The following is a 24,608-nucleotide window of genomic DNA, read 5'->3' as shown; positions in this document are numbered from 1 at the left end:
TTTGTAATGGTTCCCTGAGTTTCCAGAAAGGCACATGTAAATTAAATGTGTGAATATTAGTATTGCTATAACTATGCATAACATTTCTGTGCCAACCAGTGGCACTTCTGTTTAACATTTCAGCTCACATGATAATGCGCATGCCAATCATGCTTTCATGACACATGTAAGAGCATATGAATGGCATTGCAAAGGTAACATGGTGTCCTTCAGCTCTGTGCTGTTCCACACACCCTCACACACAGACAATGCTGAACTCAACTCACTGGTGTAAACTGCTACCTAATGTTACACACAGCTCCCAATACAAGACTCTTTGCTTTAGATGTACAGCAAATACAGAAAGCAGCAAAAGCTTACTTTTCATGAGAATAAAGGCAATAAAGTAGCTGTAAAACAGAGGAATTAGGCTCCATGTATTGCAAAAATATAAAAAGGTTTATTTTCATTGTAAATTAATTCAGAAATAAACAAATTATTCAAAACTCCACAAAGTATGATGGCAGTGTACAGCACATAAACTTGAAGCAAGTCTGTCTCTTCAATTCTTCACACCATCCTGAGTTTGTCCAAGAGCCCCATCATAAATTTCCTCCTGCACATCAGGAGAGTGGGAGTGCATATATTTAATTCATTCTTCTCTTGTGGGTGTGCTTGCAAGAACACAGTGACTAACTTCCTGAAGTTGTTTCTGGAAGCCTGTGTCACAGTTCCCCGGTAAGAGGTTCAGCTGTCTTTCCTCCTCGACTTGAGAAAGGGCTGGTGGAGCACATCATAGAGACGCCGTGCCTGCACTCACAAAATGTCAACATATCAGTTCAAAAAAAGTCGCATCCACCTTCTGTGCCTCCTAATGTTGCACATATTCCTTTAATTCCACTCACTTTTTGTGGGCCAAGGCCTGGACACAGAGCCAAGTCTTCTTTAGAAGCACTGATGATTCCTTCTACGGACTATGAATTTAAAAAAAACAAACAAACAAAAAAAAAATCATTAGGTCTGTCTGCTGAAAATAAAATTCTTTCTGAAAACATCAGACCAGAGGCAGCATGGCAAGGTTCATCAAAAATACATCATCAAGTCAGCGAGCTGACAAGGCCATTCAAATACACTGATAACAGGATAATAACAATCTGAAGGTGTGTGTTTTGTTGTGACAGCAGCAGCTGATGGACTGCAAATGTTCTTCTTTTCAATGAAACTCACTGAGAAGGTGGACAGGAGGGTAATAGCATCTGTCTTGTTGACGGACTTCACAGTGGTCAGGCAGTCTGTCACCTTTAGACAAAAGAAATGTCATCAGTATTATATTAAGTTATTAAAGTTATCAAAAAATAGAGGAAGGACTTTTTCAATGCTATGCTTTTTTTTCTCATGTGACAACTCTGTACTGTGTTAGTCCACCTCAATTTGAGCATTAGGAAATATTAGCTAATTAAAAACAAACCACCACCAGTTCTTAAAAAGTTGTATTGGTGACTGCAAAGTGCAATCCACACCTTGGACAGATAGTCTTTTTCAACTTGCTCCTTCAGGAGGTCGGCTGGTTTCTTCTCGTAGGACTTGTATGTTTCCAGATAACGCCCCGCCTCCTCTGGACTGTCAATTCAACAACAGAGGAGCAGTATTATATTAAGACAGTTGTTGTGGATTTAAGTGTACTTAAAATTTTCAGGGAAAAGAGGGAATATTTGGCTTTATCTACTGATATATCCACCTTAGATTCTCTTCATGAAGCAAGGTGGAAGTTTATATATTTAGAGGCTGGTCAGCACTGCTGCCACTCCCTCTTGCATTTGCTTGTACAATTCTGCTAAAACTGCGTTCTCATGAATAAAATGCACCAAATTCGGTACATAGCTTTGTTTCTATGCCAAACAAATGCAAATTTTTTGAGGATGTTAGCCCAATGAAAATAGCGCTATATACTATACATGGCACTGAAGACCGCCACTGTAAACTGAAGTTTACACAGTGTCCAAATTTCATGTGAACAAAATATATACATATATACATATATATATATATATATATATATATATATATATATATACACACACACACACAGGAAGTTTCTTAGATGAAACCTACCACCTAAAAAAACAAATTTTTAAAAATTATTTCAGTTTTTCCCATGTGATAAGCATTATAGCCAATGGAAATTAACTGCTTGTAAACATTAGTTTTTGGCTTATGAAGCGTTTGATTTTTATTAAAAACAAATTTCTATGTTGTCTCAATAAAAACACAGAATTTTATCTTGAAACAGAATTTCTGACACGACTTTAAATGGACGGTGGCCATCCTGGACCCTGCTGGCTGCCTTGAGTCTTACCTCCAAGCCAAGATGAGAGTGCAGTCAGCCAGGATGCAAATGCGAGCCAGCTCCTTCAGCGAATGATGAGGATCTTTCTGCAATGTAAGAGCAACATGAAATCTGTCAGGTGCAGAGAAGCGCTACAAAGATTAAAACATTAACCTCAAATCAATGCTACTTCATTTATAAGTAATCTTTGGGTCATTTTTTCACTCACCACATCTACTTGTATCAGCAAAACTCGGAGGGTGAAGGTCTGTCCCAGCTGCTTGAGACGATTGTGGATGTAGTTGGGGTTGAGGTTGTGGTACCTCAGGCTTAAGACCAGGAGATAAACCAGTGTCAAAGTGAAAGAAAAGAAAAATGTAAAAATATATATATATTTATGCTTTTGTACTGTCAGCTCATCAAATATCAGGACGAACAGCAATACTAATCAGTAAATGTAATGAGTATGTTGTGTACACCAGGGCTAACAAAAGATGCAAAAAAATAAATAAATAAATAAATAAAAAAAATAGACACTAGGGCTGAATGATATAATTTCAAAAAATCATTCTGTGATTCACTTCATGGATATTACAATTGCTACATCAGTCACAATTTTAGTAAGAAAGATAATTTTTGCTTTTTAATTTTTGCTGTGGTCTAAACCAAACAAATGTGTTTCCTTTCATCTGGAAAATACAGTTTGTAGGCAATGTCATCTCTGTAGCATGTACTTATTTCAGCCCTGGTACATACACACACACACACACACACACACACACACTTAGCAATATCTATCTTGTCGATATCATGACTAGATATCATCTGGGATTTCAGATATTGCAATATCGTGAAATGGCATTAAGTGTTGTATTTTCCTGGTCTTAAAGGCTGCATTACAGTGAAGAAAATCAATTTTCTGAACTTATTCCACTGTGGTCTCCACCTGCTGGGTCATCATAATTACATTACTGATGAAAGTTTAGCAAAAATCTCTCATCTTATGAGCGCACCAACAGTCATCCCTACAGTATAGTCACAACATTGATAGTAATATTTCATTTTGTCAATATAGTCCAGCCCTAACACACACACACACACACACACATGCGTGCATACACACACACTGTTTAAGAGCATTAAAACAAACAAACCTCAAAAAGAGAGCACAGGTTGTCTGTCCCAAGACATAGTCTGGCACAACTTCTCCAAACTCCCAGGGGACACTCCTCACAAACTTCAGGATAGGATTTCCCCTCTGAATGGGAGACAGCACATAGTGACCAAGAAATTACTAAATAATCTGGCCAATTTCATGCAAAAAGCTAGTCCAGCTGTTGCCTGAGTCAAACAGCAAAATGCACCGACTGTCATGCATACCTGTCGAGGACTGACAATGATGCTGCTCCCTGAGCCCACTGGTTTGGGACCCAGGTTCAGGCCTGGCTCTGACCTTTGACCTTCTGTCTGTATTTGGTCAGCACCAGTCATCTCCCCCTCCTCTCTCTTCTCACCCCCTAAAGGTGCACTCTCCCCATTGCTAATCCCTCCAGCTGAGACCTGAGGGGTCACACAGCCCCGTGAGGCAGAGGCCCCTGCACCAGCTCCACTCTGCAGATATTGTGTGTTTGCAGCCTGCTTCACCGTGTCAGCTCCTGCTCCAACACACTGGACCGGCTTGGTTGTGCGCTCTGTGTGAGGGTTGGAGGACACTTTACTCTGGACGATGTATTGTGCGTAAGACAAGGGCTGGCCTGCTGACTGAGGTGCAGATCCAGATGTGGCTGAGGTGCTTGGTCCTCCTATGGATGAAGGCTGAAACTGAGGCTTGAGCTGGAATACAATGACATGAATATGTTGAGAATAATGGCCGAACTATCCCTTTACACCAGCTATCCGTTGGTAAATAACAGATTTACAAACACACACACACACACACACACACACACACACACACACACACACACACACACACACACACACACATACACAACAGTAATGCAAATAAAACGGCACAATTCATATTAAGAGAAAACACACACTGTGGCAGCTGTAAGGTTAGCGTTAGCAAGCTAATAACTCCGCTACTGACCGGAGGTCTTTCCTTAGTGAAAGCAGAGTCATCTAGGTTGATGTTAAATATCTTCTTCTCCATGTCTCAACTGATGATTTTTGTAAAATAAAGGCATATGATTAGTTGAGCCAGTGTAGGTATCATAACGTTTTGAAAGGCTCCTGCCGTGTGAAAGAGAAAAACGATCAGGCTCACACGCTGATCGCAGAATAATCGATGGCTGACGCTTAAAAACATTTTTTTTTTCAGCCAGCAGAGGGCGCCAGTACTCACCAGTGTGTAGTGATGTATAGACTCCCTATAGAGGCTGTGAAACGTGATAGTGTCCTGAAAGAGTCTCCATTTGCCCCCTTCCCTTTCACTTTTCACTCCTCTTTATAGAAAAGAGAAAAAAATCCAATATTAATTTAATTGTTCAAAATCCTGATAACAGCCCAGCCTATAAGGATCCAGTCTGTTTATTTGGTTAAACACTATGATCTTGATGCTGTGCGTCTGATGTAATTACATTTTATTACATCATTATACTTCTAAGAAAGTACACTGTATTTGTAATGGTGGCTCACACATAAAGGGTATTGGTCGAGCCTCCTGTGTAATAATAATAATAATAATAATGATGATGATAATAAAAGGTTTCATCATATTTAGGCTCATAAAGAGTGGGAGTTATCAATTCTTAGATTGCTTATGTCATCAGCCACAGTCATTTGGGTTGGTTTGTCTGCATATCAGGGAAATATTTGATGCCAAACCTAATATGTTTAACCAATACTGAAATGTGGGCCTACTCAATGTCAGTATTTCATGTCTTTAGAAATAGGATTTCACTTATTTTCAGCTTGTAATAAAATTCTCATCAGTAACCTTTTTTAAGTTGAAAGAATTCTCTCTCATCGGCCCATATCTAATTATATGACAGTACTGAAAAAATCATAGTGATCAATTGGGATAAATTACTCACACGCATAATCTTGTACAGCAACGGCTACTACTAATTGTAGTAGTAGTGGTAGTAGTAGCTAGTAGTAGTAGTAGTAGTAGTAGTAGTAGTAGTAGTGGTGGTGGTGGTGGTAGGAGGAGGAGGAGGAGGAGGAGGAGGAGTAATAATAACAACAACAACAATAATAATAATAATAATAATGATAACAACAACAACAACAATAATGGTTACTATTGTTATTAGGAGCAGTATTTATGATGATTAATCATAAAGATAACAATAATAATAATGATTATCATCATTGTTATTAGTATTGTTGTATTGTTGTTCCTTTTTCTTGGAAGTTGTCTTGGAGTTGCCTAGGAGATAGTGACGCCGCCATTCAAACCGCGCAGCATGGCATGTTGGGATACCTTTTACCATCATGGCGGATCAGTTAGTTGGCTAACGTTTACGGTTAGCATATTCAAAGATTTTTCGGTTTCGCTTGTCTAGAGACTGTGGATACGGAGCTTACATACACAGAGACTGCAGCAACAGAGCATAAGCTGGGTAAATATGTGACATGAAGTCGACTTCTCGATTAATGAATTACCGTGATGTGACTGACAAAACGTCTTAAATAGCTAACAGCATGCTAACAAGGCTAACGCTAGTCTGCTAGCCACTGGGCTGTCGACCGCCGCTGAGGCCGCGGCGTGCAGGCAGCATGTATGGTTTTGTTATTTCGCTTTGTGTGTTACCCGTTTTGTAAGAGTTGTAGATTTACTTTTGTCGCTTAAACGGAAGAACACTCAAGCCGCATTGGTTTTATTAACATTAGCTAACGTCAGCTAACGTAAGCTGTCCAGGTGTATGAATGACTTTTTTGTCAGCGCAGGCCTGACTCTGTTTGGCTAACTAACATGGTAATGAGCTCGCCATTGCGATGCTAAAGTTTTTGTTGCATGTATCCCCGCAACCACTCGGCCCACCTGTAACCAACTGTGTTTGTCGATTGAAGAAAAACATGAAGAAGTCCGTGTGGTAAGAACAGATATTATATTTAGAAGCTAAATTGAGATTAAACTAGCCTGAGCAGTGGGGCTAGCATTAGCCACAGGCAGTAACGTAACGTTACCACATGACCTGGCGTAGCTGCTGCTTCATTGTTGTCTTCACAGTAACGTAATACAAGTCAGTTATTTCCAGAAAAAATACTGCCGGTGATTTTTGAGTCTAATATGTGTTTGTTTGTGTGTGACTGCTCAGATTTTTTTTTTTTTTTTTTTTTCCGTGAATGTCAGTATTCCGCAGGTTTCTGTGCTGGTAGTGGGCAGGCGGCACAACTCCTTTGGCCGACTAACAACTTCCCTTTCGTAACTAACGAAGAATATTCCTCTTAAAATGCTTATTTCATGCTTTCACTCAGAGAAACGGGATAGGCTAAGCCTAAGTAGTATATATTTATATATAAGTGCATAGATTTATAAATATGTAGATATACATCTCTAGAGTATGAATGTTGGTGGCTTACTAATTGTGTTGTGGACTATAATAGGAGGCAGCTGAATAATTTGTTGTCTTGTAAAGTACATTTAGTGTGAGACAGGGCTAAAGCTGTAATCAATTTCTTTAAAAGAAAAAAAAAAATACAGAAAACGTAACAAATTGCAGCTAAAGCAGACAGATCTGAGCTGATAAGACCAGACCAGGAGTCAGTGACTTGATATAGGGCAGCAAATTGTGCAAAACTGGCGATTTTCACACAGTTGTGAGACAGCACATAAACAAAGCAGTGTGTAGAGGACTTGGGGTTTGAATGGCTGAGGGGGAATTATTTAATGTGTCCCTGTCTTTATTACTGTTGAGTTTATGAATTTAGAATACACTCTTAAATTGTCCCAGAGGGCATCAGTTCAAACTCTTTACAAAGGGGATCATCAAGACAGGGTTGGCAACACATTACACACACACACACACACACACACACACACACACACACACACACACACACAGAGCAATAATGAAATCACCTGTGAGTCAGCTAATCCTGTAGCCAAATTGAGTGCAAATGTAACCAAATGAGCAAATACAGCGTGGAACAAATTGAAATTAGTTTCCACTGATATATCAAAGTCTCAGCTAATAAGCATATCAGTCATTATGCACACCTCATTACGAAATGGTTAAGCTCATCAGATTTAGCAATCAGTTTTATTTAGTACCTGGGAGTAAAATGATGGGAAGTGCTTCATGTGTGTAGTATTATCTTCTGATGCAGGCAAACAGATTTTAGCTCACAAAGATTATCGTGGTTGATGTGATGTGATGAAATTAACCCAACCAAGGTTATGCTGATTGAGAAATGCCTTGCAGCTTCCAGAGTTTAAGTTGAAAGGAGGGCTATCCTGGCATATTCGTCAGATTTTGGTACTCAGAAACTCAAAGGTGCAGTCATGCTATTTTGCTTTGGTTTCTAACAAGAAAAGTGGGTCATTTTTTCCAGTCATTTATGGCGCTTTTCCACTAGCACCTACTCGGCTTGACTCGGCTCGACTCTACTCAGTTTGTAAGGTTTTCCTTTAGGTGGTGGTACGTGATAACAGGTACTATTTTAGCACCTACTCAGCCGGGGTTCCAAGCGAGCTGAGTCACGCCAAAAATGTGATGTAAACAGAGTGCAGGCCACTGATTGGACAGGGAGCGACGACATATGAGAGGGACTCCTTCACGAAAACCAAACCCGCGATTTAAAAAAAAAAAAAAAACTGGCAACAGCAACTGTGTGCATTGATCAATGCTGAAGTTGGCAAAGTTGGAAAATGGCAAGCAAACCGATACCGTGGTCAAATGAAGAGGTGGAGACTTTTCTGTGCTTGGTGGCGGACCAAAGAATCCAGAGGGAGCTGGATGTTGCGCCGTCTTGCTATGACGACTCCACCCACGGTGAGGTGGTACTCAATTGTAATGGAAAACGACCGAAACCGAGTCGAGTACAGTCAAGCCAAGTAGAGCCGAGTAGGTGCTAGTGGAAAAGCGCCATTAGGTGAGTGAATCCAGCCAAATGGACAGGATCTCAAGTGTTGCCCTCCAATCACAGTGGTCGCTTATTCTGCTGTGTATTTTTGGGTACAGGGGAATCTCTGCAATATAAACTGTGAAAAAATACTTCTAATCTAAACTTTCTTTTTAGAAAAAAAAAAATGCTTGCATGGCTAAAACTAGATTCTTGAGGTTGTCTCTAAAGTCTGTAAAGACTCTTTTGATGCTTATTATTCTTGTAGTGAGGGGATTGGGCCTGTGGCATCTGATGTTGGTTGCATGTCACCAGATTTAAACACAAGAATCATGATTGTAGCTGATGGTGTAGCAGGTTGAGGAATTATCCTGTACTTAATTTCAGTGCTTTTGAGTTGGGACGTATTGAGCAAATTTCAAAGACTGATTCCAGGACCTGATCCTGGCAATTTTTTTTAAGTGATCAGCGTCAGCTGCAAAATGCTTGATCAGATTCTGATCAATATAATTTCCCTATTCTGCCCAATTTGTGTCAACTGTAGTAAGATGTAGTGCCACAAATCGTCACTTTCCACTGCTGTTACTTGCGGAGGTAATCATCGTGATTGGGTAGAGGAGCATGTTTTTGAAATTAGGGCAATTTGAATGCCTCCTGATATTCAAAGGTAAATTAGGCTCTGTTTACACCTGGCATTAACATACAACTTGGGTGACCCAGCAACAAGTGGACAGCTACAGGTGTGAATGTGTACTCAGGGCCTACTCACATTAGGCCCAGTTGCTCCGTATCGTGCTGAAGCAGGAATGCCCCCCTCCCCAGTCCCTCGCTGGCCTGCACTCACATTACCCAAAGCCCATGGTTCCGTGCTTAAGCGCGATTGCGTCCGGTACGTCCGTCATCACAATGAAATACGACACTCGCATGGCCCGACGTCATTATAAATCCACTTTTGTTTATATGCAGTTGCAGCAGCTTAATGGACAATGACACAGACAACATGGTTGATTATTGATTGCGCAATGCAGCGATGCGCAGCTAATCGCACTGCGTGCATAAAACAGTTTTGTGGAGGCAGGAGGAAACGTGGGAGGGACGGTCGCATAATTCACGTCATATCCACGTGCGCTCAGCGTGCACGACCGCGCATGTGCGCGTGCATGAGTGCCCATACCGTGCTGAAGCATACTCCCTCCAACCGTGCCAGAGTGGGGGAAGTGTACTATATTCAAGCACGGAACAGAGCGATCACACTAGTCAAATAATCCAGATTTTGGGGTCAAACATGCTTGGGTGCAGCACGAATAGGGCAATGCGAGTAGCCCCTCAGTGTGTCTTGAGACCCGATCTCTCAGACCACATTCAAACATGGCCTGGAATGCGTTTGTCCACATTCTTAAAAGTGTGTACGCAAATGTGACCTGGGCCACATAGTCAGCTGGCATCCTCTGTGTAAAGCACTGCTCCAACGCAACACATTTTTAATCCCAACCATGGTCCAACCTTTCACTTTTCCAGTAGAAAACAATGTCATATGGGATTCTGCTAAGTGTAGCTGAACTGTTAAAGCTGATGGGCCAAATAAAAACTGATCTGCAGGTAGGTTATAAAGCAGCTGTTCAGTGAATAAAAACACAGGTTGTCTACCTCATGCATGGTTCACCAAAGCCTTCTCTGAGTTCTTCTCTGGGAGCCCCCACCCACTTGTGCGCTCCAGTTCAGTTCATGTATCCACCACTGGGCAGAGCCTGACAGGATTCAGGTTGATAATTACAAACTCTAGTGTTCAGACATTTACAGACCCATGTTAATGCAAGGTGGAAACAGGCTGTTAGAGAATTCAGATATTCCTGCAGGAACCCAGGGTTCCTTATGTTACTCCTTGTGATGTAATAAGATGTTGGTGTGATTAAATACTGTTTAACTCAGCTTTGCTTTATCCTGCTTCTGTTGCACCGTAGTTAGTGTACTTCTGTTCCCTCAAGCTGGCATTAAGCAACTGTTATGCATTGCATTGACCCCAATAGAATGACCCCTGAGTCAGCAGGTTGTATCAGGGTTTCAAGGCTAATAAAGAAATAATAATAAATGCACCTACTGAGTGCATTATCTAATATCAATAAAACTACATTTCAAGCAGCAAGACAACCAGTATTGTGAATTTGTTTTTAGTAAGATATTTTAATAGCAAGGTTTCTAAAACCCATGCCTTTGACAAAGCTGAGTGGCAGCGTGTCCCTTCCTGACACTTCAGTTCTTATGTTTTTCCAGGTCAGACTGAGTTGCATTTTCAAGCAGGGCTAGAGAATGCTACAATAGCAATTTGCATTGTTCTGCTGGGCTGAGAGACTTTGTGGCATGTTTCAGTCCCACATGATTCAGTTTGATGCTGGTTGAACGATGATAAAGTTTGGCAGTACAAATCTTGCACGCAGCAGCATTATTGCTTTCACAATGTCAAAATATTGCCAGACTTGACTTTTTTGACAACATACTGAATTGAAGTTTTGCAGCTTGCTGCCTGACGTCCCGTGATGCAACATGATAGAATACATGAATAGTAATTTCAGTGTTTGAATACTTCCACCGTCCAGGGGGATTTTACGCTTTGTGCACATGTCCAGTGTTGGTAAACACTATAACTGAAAGAGCCCTTTTAAAATGTTATGGTATACATTTGTGAAATGTACTGTATGTTTTATGGGTCTGTGATATTATGGTGGACTAAACATTGCTGCTACATTGTGTGTGTGTGTGTGTGTGTGTGTGTGTGTGTGTGTGTGTGGCTTTTGTTATGTAGTTCAAATAATGTCCATTACCATTTTGATATGGCGCACCCTGTATGAAATGAATATCCGGATTTCGGTTTGTGATGTATTTGTCTGCTATACAGTAGTTACAGTATATTTGTTTTTCTGTGCAGAGTGTTTGAGTGAAAGTGCACCAGTGACGAGGAGGGTCTTTTAAGTGATCAGTCACACCTCTGGAACACTGACATAATGGAATGTGCAGTGGACATTCCTTCAGGTGAGTCATGCATCAAAGGACACAATGACATCTGTTTCAATAAACTGTACTATAAAGACGGTTTCCCCCAGGACAGTAGATGATGGAGGAACTATGTGTCTCAGAGGGAGGGGTAAGCAATGGTGCAAATAACAATCATAACCGAAGAGCTTTGCCAAGTTAAGCAAGGCTGTGTAAATGGAATGATATGCAATTTTATATTCGCTAAAGCAGTTGCAGCATCTAGAACCACCAGCTCATGCTGGATGGGAATGGATGATTATTCAGATGCATTCCTGGTTGTATCGATATGAAAAGAAAGCCCAAGTGATTATAGCAGACGTTAGTCATTTTAACACCCACCCACATTATTGCTGTATGTTGACACAACTGATTTCAGTTAAGATAAACTGACTTGTCCAGAGTGTAGTGAGATATTTAAATCAAATACTGAATGTCTATTGGGGTGTAACAGTTCTGAAACACAGACCAAAATGATGATACAACATCTGCGGTCTTGAGTCGTGATTGAGTCTTCCATCTCACAGTCCCCGAGATCGAAGATCATAGTAGACTGGAGCACACGGACAATAATTACTGTGACACAAACACATGATTTGACTGTGCAAGTTGCAAACTATGATGGAGGAAGGGAAAGAACACACAAGCAAAGAGTGAGAAGAAGCAGGCTTGCCTAGAACACGACAAAGTGTCCATAGTTTGGGAACCATGGCTACTTCAACCAGTGTTTTCCACTACAGGTGTAGACTACAACTGAACATCTGTTCTCTTGCTGTTACTGTTAGTAATCATTGGCTATCCCCTCAGTTTACTGAGGTATGAGTCCTGTCCCAAATGATTCTGAAATGTTCCCGTGGTACTAACCATTTTCCTGGAGTAGCAAGCCAAACATACACAAACCAACCACCAACACTGGGGAACTGCACCTTACCTGAGTCGGCCTACAAGCCTCGAGTCAGGCCAGAACAGGGTCCTGAAGCTGTGGCTCAAAAATTGAGGTCTGAACTGAATCGTTTTTGGAGAATGTTACACCCTTAATGTCTATGTGGTAACATTGCCAAACTAGCACAGTAGTGCTATATTTTCACATGGTCATTGTGATGATCCTGCCTTTACTTAAGAGCAGGTCACCTCCAAAGAGCACTTTTCAGCCACAATCTGCTTTGCTGTGTATCTTGCATCGTGTCAAAAATATCCATGAATCCTGCATTCTTGAAGTAAAATTATTGGGTCTTGTGCACAGTTGTCAGCATTTATGTGAGGATTATGTTTGTTGTTCTAAAACTTTGTCTCAAACAACAAACAACGAAGGCTGGCAGATCTGATATTTGTTCTTGAACTGTGTTGATCAAGACAAGCACTAGTATTGTTTAGTATTCACCCATTTTGTGGCCACTTTATGAAGTATATCTGTACAATCAAATGCAGTTTAGTGCAACATCTCTGCCATACGTTTTACCTTTTAAGAAAGTTTATGATGTTCAGTTTTTGTTGACATTGACGAGAATGAGTTATAATCATATGTTTATTACTGAGGTTGTAGTTTGCACAGGTCTTGTACTGGACTACATTATATTGAGAGGTGTTTATATACATGTGTGGGGGTGGGGGACATACCTCAATAAAATGCAGCGCAGTATGACAGCACCACTAACTATGTCTTCACTGTCAAACATATAATTGAATGAACGCCTCTATTAATAAGACAGAAAGAAAACCTCAGCATTATACCTTTATACCTAATAAAGTGGTGTGTATGTGTGGGTGGAGGATATAGATAAAGATACAAATAGATAAATTTAGACTTACCCAAGACAGACAGAGATGAATAGCACATGTTTGCCTTATGTAACGCGTCACATTAGGCAAAAAAAAAAAAAACCCTCTAGAATAAAACTAGGTATATGCATGTAATTGCCATAAAAGTAAACTATTACGCTGTTAGCATCCTTTGTTGACCATCGCCAAACATACATCTAATCTGTAACACTTTTCGCCCTGTGCAGGTGAGGATGAGGCACTTGACAGAGATGAAGTGAATGCCAAGGAAGGGAACGAGACACTACATAAGAAAAACAAGAAGCACAGAAAACACAAGAGCAAGAAGAAGAGGAGGAGGAGGAAGGGCGAGAAGGAGAGCAGTTCTGAGTCTGGTGCCGAGTCTGATGTAGAACCACCACCTCCACCAAGACCTGTCAGGACCACTAGAGCCAGGTCAGACATTAATGATGATCTGAATGATCTGCAACACACACACACACACACACACACACACACACACACACACACACACACACACACACACACACACGGAGTGTGTGTGAGTTTGAGCATGTGTGGCAGCAGGCAGGGAGGAGTGTCAGCCTGGTGCAAATGAGGAAATGCAGTAAAACTGTTAAGACCACTATAACAATAAAAATAACAGCAATATAATGAGTGAATCTGCACTGATCACAGCTGTGACATAAAAGCTAGATATGAAATATTATTTAACCCATTTTCAGTAGTAAAAAATACAATTTGTGGGTCAATGCTGTAAGTAAGAGCTGCTCTCTCTCTCAAAATCTCTCTTATGAATTATCCCTTTCCAAAGTCTTTTTATTATTCGGAACAAAAACAACAGTCACATCTAAATTGGTTTGTGTTTGCCCATGTAGCTTCTATTGCAGCTTGCCTGGCCAAGTGGTTCTGTTTCACACTCCCTATGCAGACAAGAAATGCATATAGATAAGGTGCCAGGCCACATTTCAACACAGGTGTAAATGTGCCAAAACACCTCTGACAACAAATTTGCTCACATTGTGTGGTGGTCGTTTGGGAAAAGTTAATCTCCACCTGTTCTTGACTGTGTTTTTACAATTTTAAAAGTACCTTGGCATGCCATCTAAAAAGAAATTTGATATACAAATGTTCTGTCCACATTGGGAATTTCAAATCCCCATATAAATGAGGACATAGGAGCTCACATTGCACAACTCATTTTTTCTCTGTGATTGTAGTGCCAGACTTGCAGCAGCTTCTGCGACTGGAGACCAAGCCGAACCTAAGGAGGAGGCCAAAAGGGATGGGATCACAGGTAGGAGGAGATTGACACACAAAAACACACTCACATTTCCTTTGCAAGTGATGAATGGATTCCTCCATTTTGGGATTTTAAAAATGTTCCCTCCTCCTTTCAGATCGTGTTGAAACAGAGGGAGATGCAAAATCCAAGAAACACAAAAGGCACGCTGCCAAGAAGAAGAAAAAGAAGAGGAAGAAAGATGAAAAGCAAGACAAAAAATCTCCGTCTCGTTCCCCTTCTGAAAGCAGCTCAGCCTCTGGCTCTGACTCCGAGGGAGAAGGAGGGAAAGGATCTGGGGATTGCAAATATTCTTCAGCAGCAGCACCTGACTTGCAAGAACCAGTGTCTAAACTGATGCCCAAAAGCAAACGAGGGGAGGAGAAGGTGGCTCCCATCTTCACCCAGAAGCCTGAAGCGCTGGCAGTAAAGGAGGAGACATCAGATGTTGATGTTTCCCCAGCTGGAGGAAAAGGCAGTAACAACAATGGGTCAATAAAGGACATGAGATCGCCATCTGCAGGCAGGGAGGACATGACACAGGCATCAGCAGTAAAGGTTAAGACAGAGGGTAACCATGGGGATGGTGGATTCAGCCACGCTCAAGAACTCCCAGATATTATTCCCAAACAGGAGGGTTCTACACCACGAGATGACCCTAGCCTGAAAGATCAGGCCAACATAGTTCAGAGGGCAAAAGTTAAGGAGCGAGATTCCTCCAGGTCCAGGTCTCGTTCCACTTCAAGAGGCCCAGACATCAAGAGGTCTGAGTCTAGACAAAGTCGGTCACCAACACCCAGTCCTGATAGGCGACAGTCTGGTCAGACAGCAGCAGTCAAAGAACGATCAAGAACCCATTCCAGATCTCCCTCAAAGGGGACGCGATCTACATTTCCCTTGAAGAGCAGACGACTGTCCCGTTCCCAGTCCCGCTCTCAGTCTCCTAAGTCAGAGAGGAAGTCCGTCTCCCAATCCCCTAAACCTCCCAAAAGACTTAGCCACCGGTCCCGGTCCACCTCGCCCTCCCCCACCCCGAGGAGGAAAAAGTCCAAGTCTCCCAGGAGAGTCAGACACCCATCTCCATCTCCTAAACGCCGTAGGAGCTCTGTATCACCTTCCCCAAAGCGATACCGCAGTTCTCCCTCTCCCAAGAGGAAACTGTCCAGATCCCCTAAACGTAGTGGGCGCAGGTCCCCCTCCATCTCTCGCTCTCCAAGGAGAAATCGAAGGTCAAAGTCCCGATCTCGTGGTGGTACCAGGCGCTCCAGGTCCCGCTCACCTAGACGCAGTGGTGCTCTTAGCAGGCGTTCGCGTTCACGTTCCCCCACAAGAGCGCGCCGCTCACGCTCTAGATCCAGACGTCCACTTCGCCGCTCTTGGTCACGCTCACCCACAAGGCGCGGAGGAGGCAGGCGTTCCAGAAGTCGCTCTGTGTCTCGCCGCAGGAGGTCCCCACCCCCCAGAGCCCGCCGCTCGCGGTCCCGGTCGATCCGAAGGATCAGGCGGACCCGATCACGTTCCATTGTAATCCTCAGGCGCAACCGCCGCTCCAGATCCAGGAGTCCTCGCAAAAGGACCAAATCCAGAACACCTCCCTTGCGCCGCCGGTCCAAATCCAGGTCTCTGGGTAGAAGGCGGTCTCGGTCACCTGCCAGGCGAAACCGTTCTCCGCCGAGGACTGGTAGACGCTCCAAGTCCCGATCACTGTCTCGCCGTCATCGATCCAAGTCACACTCACCACTGCCTGGCAGGAGGAGATCCAAATCTCCCAGGAAAACTAGGAGGACAAAGTCGAAATCTGCCTCCCCTGGCTTAAACAGATCTAGGTCCCGGTCTGGGTCAAGTGACAGGGGGTCTGACAGCGCCTCCCCAGCTCGCTCCACATCATCCTCACCTGTTAAAGAGAGGAAGCCCCTCCCATCTCCCAGGGCAGAGCAGACCACCAGTGGGAAGGCAGCTGGGGATGGCCTAGCAGTTCCAGCTGCAGCAGCAGGTCAGGCCTGGTTTTTATTTGTATTTTTTCCCTGTTAAATATAGTACACGGGAACTTTTGGTATTTTTGCCTCATCATATATAGTGTCATTCTGCACAGTACACTGTTGGATGTAAATTCTTAATGCTACATGCATGTGACGTGGTAGTTTGTTGAGCCACCACTTGCTTTTTAACAAGCAACCATATACAGTACTTAAGTTGCAGTGGTGAAGACAAAAAAATAGCAGAATCCCAAAATTAGGAGGTGGCCATTGGCTTGGAGGAAGACTACATCCCCAGTATTTCTTATGTGCTCCTCCTCTTAATGCAGTTGTCTAACTTGTTTTGGTATTGTATCTTCATCACACCTTTGTAAAAGCCCCTGACTATATGTTTCCATTTTAAAAAGTTTGTCTCATAATTAATATTTTTTAAACTAGATTTTAGAAAAAATGTCTTCACAGATTAGAAAAAAAAGCAACTTTCTTGTCTCACTCTTCTGTGTGTAAACATTATTGTTGCTAGTAGTGTTATTTCCACTGTTATAATTGCCACTGTAACAGGAAAGTGCAGCTCTGTTGAGAATAAAATTGTCATCATTAAAGTTCAGATTATACCTTGCAGGACCCTGGAAACCCCTGCCTTTAGCCAGTGCTCCCAGCCCTCAACTTGCAGGATCTGACCCATCTGGGAGCTCCTCGGTGCAGTTGCAGGACCAACCTCGGCCCCCTGCTCCCAACCACCACCAGAAGCAGATGGAGGATGCTGGCAGCTCAGGTAGCTCATCTGATGAACGAGATGCTTCCCGGTCCAGGTCTGGTTCTCCTGAGCCCGGGACCGGCCCAGATGTGTCAGATGGTTCTGACGGTTCAGATGGCTCTGATGAAGAAGAGCATTCTTCCACTCCTGTTAAAACACCATCTAAACGCCAGCGAAGCTCCTCTGGGTCAGCTTCCCCAGGCCAGCAGAAGAAGCAGCTCTCAAAGTCGCACTCACCTGCTGCACACAGGAAGCTGTCGCGCTCCACTTCCTCCCCTCGACGATCCACATCTAAGACGGTGTCCAGAAGGAAGCAGTCCAGGTTTGTGGAGTCTGTGTACTTGTACTTGTGCTATCACGAATGTGTGCGCAAGTGCAGAATGCTGATGGGCATTGGTAAACGCAAATGTTGATTATTGATGTCTCAAAATTGATTATCATGGTAAAGATCAAAATGATCAAATTACCAAAACTATTAAACATTTGGGTCTGCCCTAATAAAAACATAAAAAATGTATCTTGATTCTCTGAATATTGAGTTGTGTAAAACGTTTAATTGTAAAATTGTGTTAGTATCCAAGGAATCATCAGTCTGTTTTCAATCTCCTTTCCTTAGGTCAAAATCTCCTGGAAGGAAGAGAGACTCCGTTTCTCCATCAGATAGGAAGAAGCGACGGTCCAAATCCCGAAGTCCTGGCCGCCGCCGCCGGTCCAGTCGCTCACGCTCCACAGCACGGCGACGGCGGTCTCACTCTAAGTCACGAACTAGGACCCGACGGTCTAAATCACGCTCCCCAGCTCGCAAAAGGAGATCCCGCTCACCTGCTACCCGGGGGAGGAAGAGATCCAAGTCCACAGACAGGAGCAAGCGTTCCAAGAGCCGCTCAACGGGTAGGAGGAGGAGGTCCAGGTCGGGAGAGAGGAGCAAGCGGTCCAGATCTCGTTCCACAGACCGCAGGCGCAGATCCAGATCAAGGGGGCGAGGGAGGCGTCCAGTGTTTCGCAGTCGTTCATTTGACCGACGAGACAGGTGGAAGAGGGAACCAAGCCACTCTCCGGTTCTTATCCTTCGGAAGCAGCGCCGCTCAGGGTCCCGTACACGGCGCAGCACCAGCAAGACACCTCCACGGCTCACCGAGCTGGGTAAACATCTTGAGTGTAACTTGTTAGTTGTTTCATTTTTAGACATTAATCCACGGGGACGATCTAAGCAAATTTTGAGGATTTTTAGTCATCATATAACATACATGTTCATGCTTTTGCATACTAGTGTCAGTGATTGTGATTGGAATTTGTTTTTCATTAGTTTTTAATGTACACTGTTCTTATTGCTTGCCATTCATTTTTCTCCCTTGATTATCTTGCCCTCCTGCTCTTTGTTTCTCCTACATTACTCCTCCCTCTCTTCTGTCCTCTTACCTCTGTTCCTTTTCTCAGATAAGGACCAGTTACTGGAGATAGCCAAGGCCAATGCTGCAGCCATGTGTGCAAAGGCTGGAGTGCCCATCCCTGAGAGCCTTCGGCCAAAAGGCATCCTCCAGCTCCCTTTACCTACTCCGCCCACTGCCCCCCTCTCCCTCCCGCTACCTTTACCTCTCCCAATGGGCATGGGGATGCCCAACATGCCTAATATGCCCAACATGCCCAATATGCCCAACATGGGGCCAATGGGCATACCCAATATTCCAGGAATGCCCAACATGTCAAATATCACCATGAGTGCTGCTATGGCAAGTATGACAGCAGCTACCATGACGGCTGCCCTGACCAACATGGGTGCCCTGGCAGCTATGCCCCCCCTCGCCCCACTCCCTACTATCACCAACAAGCCCCCCCCTTGCCTTGCACCCCCAGCCCCAACCCTCAACTTGGACCACATAGAGGAGGTGAAGAGGAAGGTCACCCAGCAGGCCAACATACATACCATCAAGGAGCTCACGGAGGTAAAAGGAGATAATAGGGGAGATTGTGTGTTGGTGTGTGAGGATGCTTGTATGCATACATGAGACAAATACTGAATGTTGAAGTGTGGGCAGGGTGCACTACTTTAATCCCTGTATCATTACTAGGTTACATTTTTTTTTTTGCCTCTGTCTTTGTAGAAGTGTAAGATGATCGCAAACAGCAAGGAGGAGATGGCTATTGCCAAACCCCACATCTCGGATGATGAGAGCTAAAACCTCCGCACCTTCACGGTAAAATTGGCAATCTTGCCGTCTTAACTTTGTTGTTGCTGCATTCTTATCATACTTGGTTAAAGATGTTTGTTGTCTTCAGTAATATGGCATACCAACTATCTCATTTTCACCCATAATAAACTAATATTCGAGGATTGTTGCCTGTTAGAAACTGAATTGAATGCTTTTATTTTCATTTTTAAATTGTGTTCCTTCTCTTTGTCCCAGTATTCTGTTTATGCATTTTTATTTGTTTGTCCATTCGTCCTTCCCAATGTCTTTCAGTCCATCATCATTTCATTGGTGGTTGAGCAGCTTCACTGACCACAGAAATATTATCTGTTCATTTTGAGTTTTAACTTAAATGTTCACTCCTTAAAAGGAGTACAAGTGTCTAAGGGCCCACTCACATTGCCAAGTTTGAGCCCGTATCGTGCTAAAGCCAAAATCCCCCCCTCCCCAGTCCCCGGCTGGCCTGCACTCACATTACCTAAAGCCCAAACGCGCCCAAGCACGATTGCCCCCGGTGTGCACGTCATCACGTTGAGATACGACAACAGGCATGGCCCGACGTCATTATAAATCAATGTAGTTCAAATACATTCACCATGTCTTCCTTTTTACTAAAAAACGTTTTTGGTCCTTTTAATCAGACATGGGATGTTTATTTACCTTGACAGTTTCAGAGGTAACTTCCTCCTTCTTCAGAAAGGTCCAACTGACAGCCGGAGCAGCACCTGTCAGATCCGGTAGACCGGGTGACCGCACACCGCGCGGTGCCGCGGCCAGTGCCGGCCGGTGCCGACGCGGTGCCGGCCAGCACCAGGTCTGCCGAATCTCCGCACACAGACTGCTGTACTTTCATTATAAACCGACTTTTGTTTATACGCGGTTGCAGCAGCACAACGGACAATGACACAGACAACATGGTTGATTATTGATTGCGCAACGCGGCCATTCGCCGGTAATCAAGCTGCTCACATTAAACAGTTTTGCAGAGGCAGGAGGAAAGTTGCATGATTTACGTCCGCGCACTGCGTGCGTGACCGTGCATGTGCTCTTGTATGCGCCCGTACCGCGCTGAAGCACACCCCCTCCAACCGTGCCAGAGCGGGGGAAGTGTACTGTATTCAAGCACGATACGGAGCGATCACACTGGTCAAAGAATCCGGATTTTAGGGGCAATCGTGCTTGGGCGCGGATCAAACTTGCCAGTGTGAGTGGGCTCTAATTTCTTTGGAATTTGGCCTGTTGGTCACCTTATCTGATGATAGGACTCATACCAAAATCATTTTGTGTTGGTGGTAGGTAGCTCTTTTAGGTGAATATACTTTAGGAAAGAGTTCGTTGCACATTCGAGGTAGATAGCTTTATCCAAAAAAGTAAACCTTTTAGTCATCCAAATTATTCCGTTGCTTGTGAACTCACAACCCCAAAATTACAGTCTTCATTCCTGAAATCCACAATTACAAACCACGAGGACAAAAAATCTGTAGTCTGGTTATGATTCTCCTTTCCTTTGTTAACGAAACCACTTGCACTCTTGTATGAAGAGAAATCGTCTGCAATTGAAAGTGCATTGTTGTCAAATTTTATGTCTCTATTACCAATCCCCCAGATTTACACGTGACTGTAGGTTAACTAACCTAACATCTAGCCTCAGAGTACTACAAGTTGTCATTTGCTCACTTTCACAATGAGTATTGCCTGCTGTAACTTAATATGTGCTAAATATGCTTCATATGCTGAAGTGTATGCACACCAGACCAAGATTCCTTCTGGCAGGACAGAGACGATTGTATCACAAATCCACTCATCAGGTATTGTGTAAGGTGACCAAAGGGCCAAAAACATGGAATAGACCTTTAACAACCCCTAACACACACCCTTGACTTGTGTACTATCCATTTGATTATTCCCTCCATCAGTCATATTTGCTAAAACAGAGATACCATTTGTTTTCATCCTGTCAACTGATTCTCTGTTTAACACATGCAGTCAGGATATTAGTCGCATGTTTTTCTGTGACTAATGACTCCATCTTATGTCATGTCTGTCACCTGAACATATGGGGCAAATAATGAAAAGCAAGATGTGACTTTTCTTTTCTTTTCTTTTTTTTAATACAGCAACTCCCCCTACTGGACTGGATAAACAATAAAAATACAAAACACGCTTTACTGGAGGACTTACCCTTCCCACAGTTCCCGGCAGCCAGGTCACCTGACTGAGCCTCCTAAGCCACCAAGAAGAAGAGCGCCCTAGTTGTCATGGTTACAATACAGGAGCACCGGCACCAGCCACTGCCCCACTTAGCTCTCCCTTTTTGTGTGTGTGTGCGTGTGTGTGTGTGTGTGTGTGTGTGTGTGTGTGTGTGTGTGTGTGTGTGTGTGTGTGCGTGTGTGTGCGTGTGCGTGTGTGTGTGTGTGAGTGAGTGTGTGAGAGAAAGACACTGCGAGTTTGTGACCTGTGATACCACTGAGGAAACTGGACACACTGACTTGTGTGCACAGTAGCTTGACTGTATAACGAGTGTGAGTCTGTGAGCGGATGTGTGTACATAGTGACTTTAAACACCAACCCCTCAGTATTGCTGCTCACACAAGCAGTCGCTGTGGGTGAACAACTGAAGAGGAAACAAACCAAACAGACTAGTGGCGCAGTTGCTTTTGTAAAAGATTAGTTTCTCTAAATATGTTGTACTTTTATGCTTTCTTAAGGATTGTGTTGAATGGCGACCACTTCCACACTGTCCCCTCCCCCACCCCTCCCAATATTGTCATGGCGGTTACAAGCCCCTGGTTTTTCAAGCAAATAAATTCACAGGCGAACTTTTTGTGGATTCTTGCATGACAAACAAATCTGTTTTCACAAGCCCGGGTCTCCACGACACACGAGTGATTGTATGGTTTGGAGCAGCGTTAGAGTCCTTGATCTGACCATTTTGAAGGAAGGGAATAACTGAGTTTTCTGGTCGCAGAGAGAGGAAAGGTTAGGTTCAATTTGAGTTAGGGCAGAAATTTACAAAACATAGCTATAACTCAGTCAGTACTGCCCTGGGTATGGCTTTCCATATGTGGTACCAAGTTAATCTGTAATTCTGTCCTGGTCTTTCAATTCAGTTTTGTTAGATTTTTTTTTTTTCTTTTTTTCCAAATTTTGCTCTTTAGATCTCTACCCAAGTGATTTTTTATGTAATTTGTCCTTCACCAAAATGGTTATCATCATATATGTTTGCCTTATTGAAAGAAACATGCCTGCATGTACCTCTAAAAGGAATTCATCAGCCCAGTTTGACAGCTAAAATCTAGACATGCAGAATTTTCCTACTTTCCAGCAAGCTAAAATTAAATTTTCAGATGGTGCACAACGAGCATTTCATAGCTTATTGTTGAATTTGTTCTTGTTCTTGAATGGCAACAGCCTCTGTAAATGTACGTATTGTTTTCCTTCCGGGTTTGGTTGTCCAAGAATTTGACATGTGAATCCGGTTCTGTTTAGCAGTCTTGTTTAAATTCCTGTATATCTGAACTTGAATACAGAATAATTGTGAGTAAAAAACAATTGTCAAATGATCATATCACCTCCAGAATCTGATCAGCTGATTCTTGGGCCACCAAATTGCAGCCAAAACAATTTGTAAGTTTGAGCTGTGCTGCTAACAGACAAAACAAACAGGGGTGAAAACATTAGCTTTTTCCCAACTTTGTTTTTGGGGATAATTCTTGTTTTTGACTGAGTTCAAACATGGGTGAATGCACAAAAATCAGCCTGCATGTTTTCAAATATTTTTGCCATTCTGTTATTGTAACTTTAAATTATTAAAATTTAATTTCCCATGTTAACTTGTTTTTGCGAGGCGAACATAACAGCATCAGTCCTGTTGTGATTGCCTCAGAGCGTAAAGTAGCAAGATCGCTTATGGCATTTCAGTCTAGTCGAGTATATCTCAAGCTATGATGAGCCTCTAACGTTTTTGTTCACAATATGCAGTTTTTGCGTGTATTGTGCATTGGACAATCAGGATCTTGGCTGTCAAGATGCTTTGTGGGAAACCACCCCTTGTCTGTTCATAAGATTAATGTTCATGTCAGATGGCGGCCCAGGAACCCAACAAGATAACTAGTCTCAGGTTTGCATTTGTGTTCCAAGGCCCTTAAACGACACCACGCAGCTGTGTCCTGTTTGCTTTTGGGGTGTTAAAGAACCATAACTACATGGTGAAACTTACACAACTTGCTGTATTTGACTCTAGTTGCGGTTGGCTGAAGCATTGTAGTTATTCATTTTTAATTTTTTTTTAGTCCCATTAAACACAGAGATTAACTTGGCAAAAAAAGGTGGTATATGGACAACTTTTTAAGACAGTGGAGATGGGTAATATTGCCACAACCTAAAGTGGTAAAATGAATTGCTCTGGATAACAGGATATACAATAAGGAACAAAAGTACAATGGGTTATAATCACCAAAAAAATTCCAGTTTTCCTGGCCCAGTTTTTTCCATTTTTTTATGTGAACTGTGTCTGGGCAATCAGAATTGTACTTCAACTATTTTTCACATTTGGATTAATGTAGAACAAAGATGACCTTTGTGCATTTGGGAACCCTGGCAGGGATTTTTTTTTTTTTTTTTTTTTAAACACTTTTGGATAGAATTCCCATTCAGTTCCAGTGGATATTCTGATTTTCCTCATTCCCATTTCCTGGTTCACAATGTTCCCAGCTTCTCTGTGTTGTCCTCCCATCTCCGCCTGGCCCAGGGCTGTATAACTGTGGAAGAAAATCTGTGAAGGTTTTGTCAAACTGTACCTATAGTGATTCTGTACCTATAGTGTTTAATTGTTGAATTGAATCCCTGAGGTAATCTTTAGCTATTTTAATGACAGGAAAAAAAAGATGCATTTTAGGATTTTTTTTTCTTTTTTTTGGGTCAGTTGGATATGACATGGCTTGCTTTGTACATAAATGTGTTGATGATTATTAAAAACCTCAAAAATGGTCTCATTTAATTGTTGCCTTAATTGTGTCTTATTCTCTGGAAAATAATAATAATAATAATAATAATAATAATAAAACACATGGTTTTACATCCTAACATTTATCATTTTAAAATGGGGGTTAACTTGTTTTCTTCTGGTTTTTCCAAAGCACTTTTTTTCACTGCACATATGTCTTCCATTGATCATTAATTGAATTTATTTTACTTCTTAAAACTCACACTCTAAAGATGTCTTTGAGTTGGGTGTGATATTAATATTGTATAAAGGGATTACTGTAAATTTATTCCA

The 24,608-nt window shown here is 42.6% G+C and overlaps 2 protein-coding genes across 3 annotated transcripts; one reads left to right on the top strand and one right to left on the bottom strand.

Annotated features, from left to right (window-relative positions):
• Positions 1-417: 417 nt before the first annotated feature.
• Positions 418-4,589, bottom strand: ercc1 (excision repair cross-complementation group 1). The gene is made up of 9 exons (XM_030080094.1): positions 4,398-4,589; positions 3,686-4,138; positions 3,460-3,563; positions 2,535-2,634; positions 2,336-2,412; positions 1,500-1,599; positions 1,207-1,278; positions 885-953; positions 418-789 (listed from the first exon to the last, which is right to left on the bottom strand). The coding sequence occupies exons 1-9, from the start codon at positions 4,458-4,460 to the stop codon at positions 727-729; spliced, it is 1,101 nt and encodes a 366-aa protein (XP_029935954.1). The 5' UTR covers positions 4,461-4,589; the 3' UTR covers positions 418-726.
• A 1,119-nt stretch (positions 4,590-5,708) lies between these two features.
• Positions 5,709-24,329, top strand: sona (SON DNA and RNA binding protein a). Of its 2 annotated transcripts, none has more exons than XM_030080395.1 (10): positions 5,709-5,874; positions 11,244-11,347; positions 13,354-13,561; positions 14,347-14,423; positions 14,527-16,401; positions 17,007-17,463; positions 17,758-18,284; positions 18,579-19,084; positions 19,244-19,336; positions 21,448-24,329. In XM_030080395.1, the coding sequence occupies exons 2-9, from the start codon at positions 11,320-11,322 to the stop codon at positions 19,316-19,318; spliced, it is 3,753 nt and encodes a 1,250-aa protein (XP_029936255.1). In that variant the 5' UTR covers positions 5,709-5,874; positions 11,244-11,319; the 3' UTR covers positions 19,319-19,336; positions 21,448-24,329. The 2 variants fall into 2 exon arrangements, with proteins under 2 accessions (XP_029936255.1, XP_029936256.1); XM_030080396.1 differs by lacking the exon at positions 5,709-5,874 and adding an exon at positions 6,007-6,348.
• Positions 24,330-24,608: the final 279 nt, after the last annotated feature.

This window comes from Myripristis murdjan, chromosome 21, assembly GCF_902150065.1.
Source record: "Myripristis murdjan chromosome 21, fMyrMur1.1, whole genome shotgun sequence".
NCBI classification, from domain to species: Eukaryota; Metazoa; Chordata; class Actinopteri; order Holocentriformes; family Holocentridae; genus Myripristis; species Myripristis murdjan.
This window is presented reverse-complemented; position numbering and strand designations above follow the sequence as displayed.